Source organism: Ictidomys tridecemlineatus, chromosome 3 (assembly GCF_052094955.1).
Source record: "Ictidomys tridecemlineatus isolate mIctTri1 chromosome 3, mIctTri1.hap1, whole genome shotgun sequence".
Lineage (NCBI taxonomy): Eukaryota > Metazoa > Chordata > Mammalia > Rodentia > Sciuridae > Ictidomys > Ictidomys tridecemlineatus.
In genome coordinates, this window is record NC_135479.1 from 31744116 (window position 1) to 31756501 (window position 12386).

At 53.5% G+C, this 12386-nt stretch overlaps 1 protein-coding gene across 7 annotated transcripts in view; it reads left to right on the forward strand.

Moving 5' to 3' along the window:
- The window catches only part of Msi2 (musashi RNA binding protein 2), a 367496-nt gene that overhangs the window by 331675 nt on the left and 23435 nt on the right, over positions 1–12386 (forward strand). For 4 of the 7 annotated variants that reach the window (XM_078042289.1, XM_078042290.1, XM_078042292.1 and 1 more), the window contains exon 11: positions 4826–4888. In XM_078042289.1, coding sequence (XP_077898415.1) covers positions 4826–4888 — 63 coding nt within the window. Of the gene's footprint in view, positions 1–3448; positions 3473–4825; positions 4889–12386 lie in introns of all 7 variants that reach the window. The other 3 variants (XM_078042286.1, XM_078042288.1, XM_078042291.1) reach the window with 1 other exon arrangement.

The window sequence follows — 12386 nt, forward strand, 5'->3', positions numbered from 1 at the left end:
AGGAGCCACAAAATTCTCTCACCCCCTCTTTCTGAGAGGGGCACCGAGGGGTCTATGGACTCATCTCAAGTCAGGGGAAATAAGTATTGACTGAGCCAGAACCAGACCCCAGGCAGCCACCCCCGGCCCCCAGACCAGTGTCTTGTCATACTAAAAAGGGGAGAGGAGACAAAGAGAAAGCAAGAGGACAGTGTTCGTGTGAAGTCAAGTCCCCCAGAGCGTGCTCACAGCCAGGGGTTCTCTGCCTGCATTGGCATCAGAAAGGCCTTGAAAGACCCGGGTCCCCCCTGATTCTGTCCATTGGGGGGGGGGGTCAGGGCTTCTGGGTTGTTGAAGATCTTCCAGGCAGGACTGGGACCCTGAATGGGGACCTCTGCCCTGACTCTCAGAGGAAACAGGTCGCAGGAATTCGATCCTCCATGGTACCCTCGGGAGGCCCCTTCCTCTCTCATCTGGAGGTAGTGACAGACTGCACAGATGCACCACGTAACCTGACCCCCCCCCATCAGCATTTCTGCTGCTCCCAGGTGGTTCCCTGTGTTCTCAGCTTACGGGGGCAGAATCCGTGCCTCTGCGGGACAGGGCGCCCCATTTCCATAGCCCTAGCACCCTCCACTGGCTTGACCACCCTCAGGCCACTCCTGGAGGTCTGAGCCGGCCACCGTGGGGCAGCAGAGGCTGCCAGACCTGCAGGTGGTGCTGCCTTCTGCTTCACTTGACCCAAGCGGCAGCGACTCCCAGCCCTGACTCATTCCCTGCATCCGTGCGGCCTGACCGGCTGGTGTCAGGAAGAGTCTTCTGGGGGCAGACTCTGAGCTGGATCCTCAGTGGGACGTGGGACTGAGTCCCTGCCCCAGAAGAGTCTGTCACCCAGCAAGCGAAATAAGATATGCATATAAAAATAACTGTGCTTAGGTAAGGCAAAAACCGGCAAGTGCACAGAAGCAATAAAAAAAAATAGCAGAAGTATTATATCATATAATTCTCAAAAAAAAAAAAAAAAGAACCTGAAACCCCGAAATGCCTATCGACTTCTGATCAGCAGTAAAACATCACAGCTCCATAGAGTCCATCAAAGGGTGTCATTTGCTGTGAGTGAAATGGCCACATCTCTCATGATGTCACTTGTCAGATAACCCCCAGCCCCGCAGGACGGAGGCTTGTCATCCTCTTACACAGACCTGGGCAAGGCCTGAGGTGAAGGGACTGTAGAAGGGACTATAGAGGACTGAAGAGACTATATTGCAGCAGAGAGGAGTTGCTCAGCGCCCAGAGAAGTGAAGCACTGTGTCCAAGTCACACAGCAAAGCAGGGGTCAGCCAGACTTTGACACTTTCTGTTATCCCACTCGCAGGGTAGAGGAGCTTCAGGCTAGCAAGACAGGTCTTTGGGACTGACTCCATTAACCAGACAGCCTGTCCATGCCTGAAATTCCACCGTGAGCACCTCATTTTTTTTGTACCTAGGCATGTTACAAACAAGGGGAACCATCTGCATTCCTGAGTTGCAGGTAGCCAGCCTGTGGCTCTAGACCTTCTGAGATTGGATCAGCAAAACGTTTTCCTCCCCTCTGTTGGGTCTGACCCCCACACCTGCCGGTCTGCCTGGCCCAGTTGTCATCGGGAGAGCTGAGCAGGAGACATGCTCTCATGTGGAGCTGTGGAAATTTAGTCCTACCATAATGACATTATGACATTGGGACATTGTGAAGGATTCCAGGCCACTGCTACCAGTCAGGAACTCAGGTCCCTGTGTGCTTACGGCCATCTGAGCATGGCATCTGCCATGGGAAGAGTCCTGTCTTGAAGATGGAGCTGATGGCTGAACAGAGAGTTGATAAGCCTCAGCTTAATGCTTGTTTAAGCTGATTTGCTCCTGGGCTTTCATCTGAGCATTTTGTGTATGTTAATCTTGCGCTAATCGTCATATCTGAGTACAGAGAGACTAAGCAACCTGCCCAGAGTCACACAGTAGATGGCTGAGGCAGAATTTGAACCTATTTGGTTCCTAATCTGTGCTTATTTATTGTGCTAACCTGCCCCATGAGGAGCAGCCCAGTTGCCCCCATTATGGATTTGGCCAGAGAAGTTGTATGGGGGTCAGACCCCCAGGCCAGTCTCAGCAGCAGAGTGTGATGGTCCTCCCTACTCTAGGCCATAGGGTGCTACAGTGAGTGTGGACCCTCATGGGCCACTGACCTCTGCAACATCCCTGCCACCCTGCATGCAGTCTTCCCCCGACCGCCAGCCCAGGAGCATCATTTCCACCAGGACTTCCTAGAAAGGGCTTGTCCTGGAGACTAGCTGTGCCTGTCATCGCACTTCAGGGTGAAGTCACCATGCTGTATCTTGACCTCTAGGGCCCCGACACACATCCACCCCATACATCCACATCCAACCCCACACTCATACACCCAGCTACACAAAACACACACCCCCATATAAACACACACACAACTCCCTGAACACATGTCTAGTGCACCATTCCCGTATCTGGGCTCGCTCGTCTCCCATAAATCCACCTGCCAGGTCAGGAAGAGCACCTCTGGGGCGAAGGGTGACCGGCGAGGCTGGGTGGCCTAACGGGGCAGGAGGCAGGTGGCTTGGTGCAGGATGCTGGGCTGGCACTGTCTCCTCCCTAGGAGGTTCCCATTCCCAGGGGGTAGTGGTCCAAGGCCAGTGGTCCTGGCATCTCAGATGGGGTGGCATGACGTGGTGCCCGTGGAGCTGCGGGCTGTGCTGCCGAGGGGCAGACAGGGTGGCTCTTCACCTGCCGCCGCCTCTTCTCGCCCAGCGTCTGGCTCCCCCTCCATTTGGATGGCTGTGGGGAGATTCCAGCTCTCAGCCGTGTCTGGTGCCCAGGCTCCAAGAGAAGCCTTTGTCTGAGACTATGGAGGATGGATTTCATTTATTGAATATGGCTTTTAATTCTTCCCCTTAAACTTTTTGTCCAAAATGTGCCCAACTCTGGAAAAGAGGCCCTTTGCTAATAAGTCTTCTTATTGACCACACCCCAATTCCCCTGCCACCACCACCTTTTCTTACTTCTAAGGAGACGTTCTGTGTCAAGGTCCTGGTAAGAAACAGCAGAAGAATAACTTGACCTCCCTTCCCCAGTGTGCCCTGAGCCCCGAGCAGGCGCCCGGGTACACTGGGGTTGGGACCAGGAGAAAAATCTTTTTGACTTCTAACTTATGTTCCATCAGCATCCACATCCTCAGAAATCCAGATCCTGCCTAGAATACATGGGGGGAGGGCTAGGTGTGAGGAGGAGGGTCCCATCCTGCCCCCCCCCCCCCCGCCCCCGTGGGTTTCCTGCTGACTCTGGGGAAGGGAGCAGCCCCCAGGCGGGTCACGCAGTCTTTATGGGAGCTGGGAGAGCTGTTCCCAGCCTGGGACAACTGTGAACATTTATTTCACCTGGATCTTTCTTTTTCCCCCTTCAACAGCCCTATTACCATATTTAAATGCAAGTATGTGTCTTTTCATTGACGTTTTAAGTAGCTTAGCCTGACCTTTCTAGAGTAGCTCTCTCCCTTTTGAACTTCTTTCCCCTCAGTAGTACCATGTAGCTAGGACAGTCGTCCTAGAGTCTAGTGGGCTCCTAGTTCACTCTGTTTGGAGGGTGTCTCTCTGTCTCCTCTTTCCTCTTCTGCTCCCTGCCCTTAATGGTGCATGTCCTCCTCCCTCTTCTCCTGTAGAAATCCCCTATTGGAAAGGCGCAGTGGCTAAAGTCGAGTGGCTCTGTTGGGGGCTGTCTGTCGAGTTTGTGGCTGGCTTCTGGCACCTCATTAAAAAACCACAGCCATTGGAAATGGGTCTTGGGGTCAGGCCTCCAAGTGTCTGCTTAAGGGCAAAGGAAGTTTGTCTTTATGTGTGGGAGTGGCTCTGTCTATCCCAGTATCCCAGGCTGTGCGTGCACAAGCTAGTGACAGAGAGGAGCTGAGGGAAGGGGACCTGGCCTGCTGCTTCCTTCACCTGGACATTCTGCAGGCCTGCGCCTTGGCCTCCTCCCTTATTCCCGTGGCCCAGTGTGTTTTTAGATAACATGAGCCTTGACCAATAAGGACTCCAGAGACCCCCCTAAAGAGCCAGCTTCATCTGACCCTGGGGCTCAGACAGAAGGGCCACATCGAAGTCCTCATAATTGCCTGGGAAGAGTGAAACATGGAGAGGGATCAAACAAAGCCACGGGGCTCATCCCACCTAGAGCCCGTTCGTCCCCACATCTGGCTCCGTGTATTCACAGTCTCCTGGGACCCTTCGGGTCTGGGGCTGACACGGCTGACATAAAGTTTTGACAAGTCTAGAGTTAAGGTGGCTGAACCTCTGGAGAACAGCTGGTGTTAATCCATCTCCTGGCCACAGTCCCTGTTCTGTCAAAAGGCTGTCCCAAGTGCCTCCTGCCTGTGGCTTCTGCTGACCACACGGCTAGGATCCCTGCAAGAGGCAGCGGGCGGCCAGCCATGCCTAGCCAGCTCTGGACAGGCCCTAGAGGGCCACCAAGTATCTGTGCAGGGCCAGTAGGCAGCTCAGCCAGGTTCTCAAGAGAAGGTTCCTCCTCCTCCTCTTCCTCCTCCTCCTGAGGTGTTGTGTCCCTCCAGGACCAGTTTCTCTGTTGAGAAGCGAGTGAGGATCAAACACACCCAGAGCTGTTGTGCCTTCCAGAAGCCTGAGAGCCACTGACCTGTGCCCTTCCCCCTTTCCCCCAGAGCTGCCCACAAACCCCTCCCCTGTGTGCGAGCTGGAGTCAGGCAGCCCTGTGAGAGGGTCTGCCCAGGGCCCTGCCAGGCTGCCTCCTGACTCTGACCCCTCCCTCTCTCCAGGCTTCCCGGCAGCAGCTTACGGACCAGTGGCGGCAGCAGCGGTGGCAGCGGCACGAGGATCAGGTAGGAAGGTGTACGGGACAGGCGGCTCCCAGGCATGCCCAGTGTGCAGGGGGAAGGTAAAGGCCCTGTCGGATCTGTGTGGCTGCGTCTGTCCAACATGCCCCTCACCACGGCCCGGGGAGGGGGTGGGGACAGGGAGGCATGGGTGAGCCTGGCCACCCAGGGCAGCTCCCACCAGGGGTCAGTCACAGTCACAAGACTGCACCGAAGGTAGACTCTATGCTCCCTTTGGCAAAGGAAAACTGAGCTTCCTTTTGACTGTGGACCTCCTTCACCTAAGGACTGGCTTCTGGGCACCTGTGGGCTTTACTAACCACCTTGGCTTCCTTGGGCCTCTGACCCAGCCAGAGAGGTACAGGGTTGGCCTCTGGGCCCCTGCTGCACTCAGTAAGTGGGCTTACTGCTCTGGCTAAACCCCCAGGTCCCCCGAAGGCCGATGCAGGGCCAAACCTTGAACTTGGTGAAGGAATGGAGCTGCTGTTTGCTGGAGCCCTGCTGCCCCCAGACTCTTCTCAGCAAGCTCCCTGGGCTCCCAGCCGCCAAGGGAATGGAGGCCTTCTCTGCCCCAACCCTTCAGTCTCTAAATTCAACCCTTTTAAGAGATCCAGAGTCCTGCAAGTGATGCGGGAACACTTTCCCAGTGGCTCTATGGGATCAGACCAGAGGTCCCCCTGCCCAGTGCCCTCTGCCTCCCTAAGGTGCCAGGGCTTCTGCCCTGTGCTGGGATCCCTTGTAGCCATTGTCCCCAGCCTCCCTCCACCACCCTGCTCCTCCCTAAACTGAGTAGCCATGGTCTGCAGCTGGCTCCCGGTCCCCTCTCCCTAGGCAGAGCACCCGAGCACGGGGAAGCGCTGTAGTTGGATGTAACTGGGCTCTGAGGAGGGCGGGGTGGGCAGGGCACGGGTGCTGCAAGGGGACCAGGAAATGGAGCGTTAAAAGCCTGGAGGGCAAATGCCAAGAACCCAAACCCTGGGTGATGAGAAACTGGCACAGTGAGGCCATTAGAAAAACATCAGTAAAAATCCGTTCCATGCAAACTGGCACTGCCTCGGAGCTACAAAGGATCCACTCCCCCAAATCATCCGCTGGGCTTTCGTTGGAGGGGGCCCAGGAATTCTCGGGGGGCTGCTGAGGCGCATTTGTAACTAGAGCTGGCAAGCAGCAAGTGGGCAGGCAGGTCCAGAGAGCCGGGCACCCTCCACTCCCATCTGACCTAGCAGGTCTCCAAAGGCCCCACCTGCCTCTGGCCAGTGTCCCTTCGTCCCCCCACCCCACCCTAACCCCGGGCCCCGGGGGCGGGGTGCACAGCTGCATCGTGTCTCCCTGTTCCGTTTGGTTTTCAAACTTGAGTGCTTTTTGATATTATTAAAAAAAAAAAAAAGCCTCGGTCCTCCCTGTGCCTGGGATGGGGGAAAGATAACAAGAACCATCTTGAGGTTTTTGAGTGTTGTTGGTTGTTGTTTCCTCGTTCAGTTTCTTTCTTTTTTTGTAACTTGGATTATGAAACTAAACTTTAACCCACAATTAACCCTGCCTCTCTCCCCACCCCACCCTGTTCTCCTTGACTTCATGGCAAGTTTAAAGGGCAGCATGGGGTTCTTTGTGAGTCTGAGAGAGCGGTCTCCCCCACAGTCTGTACCCCCTTCTGTCCACCCCCACCCTCTCACAGACCCCAGAGCCAGGCGGGAGTCCCACCCATCCTCTAACTCCTAACCCTCCAAGGTCATTTCCAACCACACATTTTTTTTTCCAGGATCAATGGTGTTTTATTTGTAGCCATTTCCATTGGGAGCGCAATCTCCCACAGGCCGTTCAAGGTCAGCCATGCTCATCGCTGCACTGCTAGTGAATTGTATTCAGGAGTGTGCTCCCAGACCACCTGCCCCACCCCAGCCTGAGTTAGTGCAAGGGGTAAATCCTCAACTCAAGATGCCCACCCCCAGGGTGCAGGCTTGCCCAAGAAGCTATGGGGAAGTCCCCAGCACTGCCTGGGGGTTATGGACTTGGGGTGTGCCCCCCGGCAGTGGCTAGACTGCCTGCTGTGGTCAGAACCTGGGCTGGCCTGCTTGTATGTAGACAGGGTACCCACCCCAGCCTCCAGCCTCACCTGTGGACCTGGAGCAGGGTAACCAAGCTGGGGAAGAAAGGCCTCTGCCCTTCTCTTTCTTTTAACACATTTTGACTATAGGGGAGCTGTCACCTTCTTGCCTCTGGAAAGTGGCCTGGACTTCCAACCTCGCATATTAGCAAGTCACTTACCTGTGAGTGGCAAAAGCTCTCTGCTATGAATTGAGAGGGGGCCACACAGACTCTCTGGGGTAGGTGGCATCAGTCCGGGCCCCGAAGGGCTCACTGCCTGCTGATGACCCAGTTCCACCTGCACCAACTCCTGTGGCCCTGCCCCACACATCCCAACTCCTCCCCCAGGGGACCCGGATGCTCCTTCAGCCTCCTGAGCAAGCGGCCTGATGATGAGAGGTCATCACAAACTCAGTGCCTGTTCAGAGAGAGTCCACTGACTGCCTCCCTGGAGCTTGGTACCATGCTAACCCAGCAGGTGACTTCAAACAGTAGCAAGTGTGGCCTCTGCTCCCCAGGGGCTCTCAGGCTTGGTTGAGGGACTGGGCATCCTGCAGAAGGCCCTTTTTGTTTGGTTCCGTTTTTCATTTTTCTCTAGCTCCACCGTTTTGGTTTGTGTCCCCCTTCCACTCTGACTTCCTGGGGGCCCTTCCTGAGGTGGGAAGGGCTGTGGGGTGGGAGGCAGCTTTGTTTTGGCTCCGGGTGGCAACTTGTCTCTGTCAGGGCTGTGGTGTCAGGGTAGGAGGTCCAGGGGGCCCCTGAGCTCTGCACCTACCTCAGCCCACTCCTCTGGGCCGACCTGCCCACCTTTGCCTAATTCCTCCAGAAGGTGAGGTGAGCAGGGCTCGGGCGACCCCACCAGGGAGGTCCCTGCCGACTCCTAGATAACTTCACTATCAGTGGTCACTTTTCTTTCACCTTCACCTGGTAGTTTGAAATATCATCTTTTCTTGTGCTCAGTCAAGAGTTTGTTTGTTTATTTTGATCGTATTCATTCAGTTCCAGTGGCCCCATCATGTCCCACCCAATCCGAAATCCAGTTTGGTAAACGACTCCCCACCCCCACCCCCACCCCCGCCCAATGTGAGGGAAGTGGTTCAGATTTTCGGGCTACTTTATTTCAGGGTGACATTATGGGTGGGCCCACGTATCAATCTTAGAGCTGCTGAGCCCCCTGGCGTGACCCCCCCAACCCCATCTCCAGCCCCAGCCAGGACCCCTTACTGTACTTTATACTTGCCAGTTTATCCCAATCTAGTTACGTGAGCTCCCGATGCTGGTGGTGAGTGTGAGAAGTCATGTTTCTGTTGTCTTTTCTCTTGCTTGGTTGGGGCTGCGGTGAGAGAGTGTCTCTGAGGCATACTTTCCCGCCTCTCTTACACTAGGATCTGCACACCTCCTCTCAAACACTCTTCTGAGCACGCTCAGCGGGAAGGTTTGTCCACACCTATTAATCCTCTCTCAGTGTCCAGCTTCCTGTTAGTACCAGCTGGTTTGCATGTTTTTGCTTGTTCAGATGAAACAGTTCAAGAAACAAACTCATATCCAACTCTCGAGAAATGTCTTTTTTTGTACAATTTCGTTTTCGATTTTTTTTTTTATTAGTTACAACTCCAAAACACCTGTTGTCCAGTAAAACATTTCACACCTCCCTGCCTGTTCTTAGATTGTATGTATCTGTGGGACTGACTAAATGCATGCACTGTAGTCGATGTACCGGTAGCTGTAGCTGTAGTTGTAGAACATGCATTGTTGAGTTGATATTACAGGGTCTCCAACGGCTCGGCCCAGCACAGCCGTCCGAAGGATAGCACGGGGACCAGGAAGAGAAGGGGCTCCATATTTTCAATGTTGCCAAGGGGCTTGGATCCATGTTCTCGCCATCAGCCACCACCACCTCCCCTCACGCTCCCCACTCCCCCAGTCCAGAACTGGGTCACCACCCTCAATTGTAGCCTTCCCAACTGAGATCTGTTTCGAATGGTCCAACTTCAGTGAAAGAGAAGGGAACCAGGGCTGGAAGGAGTCTCCAAGTTCTTCCTTGTTCTTGTGTTCTTCGTACTGTTCTTGAACAGAGCCACGGATCTTTTCTTGTTTCTTTAGGTTCACCAGCGAGCCTCCCTGAAGGCCCTCTGCTCCTTGATTTCTTTGTGAGCTCCCTCCCAGCCTTTCAGGGATACAGGTCCAGGTGGAAGCCATGTCTGTGTGGTCTGCTCCCTGGGGTGGAGGGACATGAGATGGGGTAGGGAAGGGATTGAGAGCTCGCATCCTGCAGACGGGGCATGCATCCACAGGAGGTGGATGTTGACATTGGCTCTTAGGTTTAGTGAAGGTGAGGGAGGCCCGTGGGATGAGTGGCATCCTAGTGTGGAGATGACAGGCACAGCTTCATGGGAAGGGGAAGTGAGGAGGGCTTGGAACATCCGTAAAAGAGCCACCTGCAGTTTCCCCGTGTCTCTCCAGGACAGCCTTCTGGAAGGAGAACAGGCATAGTCCTGCAGTCTCTGCCCTCCACACGGGGGCATGTGTCGTCGGCCATCTCACACTGTCTTTCCTGTATCTGTGGTTACAAGCCAGAAGGGAATGCCAGAGGAATCTTAGAGCTTTTGGAGGTGCCTTTCCTCTGCACAAGTTGATGTCAAGTAAGGTAGAACTTGCCCCTTTAACTCAAGGTGGTCAGTGATCCTGACCCAAGGCTACAGGACACAGGAGGAATCTGCACCTTTAGGGTGTAAGTTACGTATTTCAGGAGACGGAACTCAACAAAAGGTCAAAGAGCCCATGAAGTCCTCAAAGAATGTGTTGAGATAAGAGTGAAATGTTAGCTCCATGGAGAGAAGCCACACTGCCCTGGCTGTCACCTGCAGAGTCAGGACGCACAGGGACTGCTGGATGAGGGCACTGAGGCACCAGGCAGAGGAATCTGGAAAGAATTCTTCTCCTGGCTGGGCCTGGGGGTTGGTGGCAAGAGGGAAATGACCAGGATCATTAGTCTTCGAGGCTGCTGCCGATGCACCCTGACCTGAAGCAGGGAGCTGGTAGCAGCAGAAGACAGAGAGCGCAGCGCCCCTCCCAACTTGCCTCAATCTTCTGTGTGGCTCTGGGGAGAGGTTTTGGAAAACTCTTCCAGTTGCTGGAGGATCTGCTGCTGCTGGGGTCTATTGTAGCACCAGCTTCAGGGTTCCCAGCTATTGCTTTCAATGAGCGTTTATTGAGGATTTGCTACTGCAGGAACGGAGGGACATAAAGACAGAGAGCTGTTCTTGCCTTCAGTGGTCTGGGAACCCAGTTGTGTTCCCTGAAAGTCCCTATTGTAGGAGATGAGGTGTTGTTTCTGCCTTGATAATGTCTGCTGTTAGCTTCATTTTAAGAAGGGAAATGGATACTTTTCATTTCTGAAAGTGGCTTTCCTGTACCTCATCAGCAAGAAGGGGGGATGGGAGGTGGGAACACAACCAGCCTCCCTGTGCGGGCAGCAAGCGTCTTGCCGACTGCGATGCCAGGATGGCCCATCTGAGGGCAAGGTCACAGGGACACCCTTGAGCTAGGGTGCAGCCACATGTGTGGCCATGGAATAGAGCCAGCACAGTGGACCCGAGGAAGAGCAAATCTGTGACCATGAGGACCAGCTGCTGCAGCCATCCAGACCTACCCAAAGTCTCTTACCTGAACAGACATCTCTCAGTCTACAGCCTTTGGTTGTGGGGAATGGCACCTTGTATCCCAGTGGGTCATTAAAATTTTCATTTCTGGGAGGGCCAGGACTTTTTCCACCATAAAGAGTCCAGCACTGGATTTCGCTAACCCCAGTGAATTTATAATAATGTGCACAGGCACCCGCTGCTGACCTCAGCTTCATTCATTTTCCCAGGGCTTTTGGACCAACCCTGTTCAGGATAAAATACATCAACTCCAATCAATAATTTTGTAATAGAAATACCGTGCACTTGATAAATCAACTCTAGTGCAATTAGTGACTCGCCTTGCAGCCCAGACCTAAGTATAAGTTAATCCTAAAGTGAATGGAGTGGGGGAATGTTAATGGTCTTTTAAATCAGTGGGTGACACATTCCTGCCTCCTCCCCTGAGCTCATTGGCCTTCTCCCTCACGCCAGCTCTCAGGCCCAGCTGTCCAGCTCTGTGGAGCTAGGAGAGCACATTAGATAGAGTGACCAGGAGACCTGCTCCTTGCACCCCACACTGGGTCAGGATATTATTGGGTCCAGGAAGTCCCCAAAGCTAGTCAGCCCCCTTACAGTTGATGAGAACCATCAAAGGACAAGCCAGGACCTATCGTGGTTCCTGATATTTCTGCAGAGTTTTGATGATCATACAGACCCCATCACGTCGGTTGCCACAGCTCTCCCCTGAGGTAGAGAGGAAGGCAGAAGTTTGGGGCTTGGTTTTACGTGAGAAAGCTGGACTGCAGAATGGTCATATAACTAAACTGGAATCACACACCTAGTGATCTGCAAAGCAAGACTTTGGTCAAGCAGAACTCTGGATTTAAACCCTGGAGCAAGTAACCCTGTGGTGGAGCTGTGTTGGTTTGTGATGGACTTACCTGCTGCCCAGACACAAGCAGCAGTGAAGGCCATGTTGGGAGTGGGTTCTGGGTCAGCTGTGACTCCAGCCTAAGACCTTGCAGGCAAAGATCACAGAACTAGGCCTTGGACACATCTGCCATGGAGTTTTACTCCACCAACTATTTATCGAATGTGTAACCATTATTATTACACATGGCAGGTACTTTCCTATGCCTGATTCAAGGGTACTTTGGACTACAAGAGAAGGCCCAACTCGGTGCGGTTAAATAGTTTAGGGATTTGTTTGCTGATGTTCTGAAAGATCCTTAGACGAATATCCTTCATGTGTAGATTGTTCAGGGTCCTTTTTCTGTAATTCTGTAAGCTTTGCCCTCTTCCGAACTCCCATAGTATCTTTATGTTGGTTTCCCTCATGGTGGCAAAATGGCTGCAGCTGTTTCTTGCATCACACTGTCCTGTCTAAAGAAGAGGTGGTCAGAGGGTTCAGAATTCTAACAAAAGTTCAGAGCTTAGTGCTGCTTGGCGAAGGCCTGGGTTACAAGAACCAATCATTGAGGGATCCATCTCCCTCTAAATTGAGTGGCTCTTACACTGAGATGGGGGATGAAATCCCAAAAGAAAACTTGTATTCTGATAAGAGGGGGAAGGGAAAATGGTGTTGAGGAGATAACCAATGGTATCTACCACAGCCAGCCCTGAAAGTTCATGGATGAATTCAAGCACTGTCCATGACCTTGAGGACCCACCAGCCTAGCGTGGAGACTAACAGGTAACCAACGACAGTATGATGCCATAGGCCCAATAACATAAACCTGTCCTATGTGCAGAAGTAGCACATAGGAGGGAGTGATTAGCTTTGCTTGGGTGTCAGG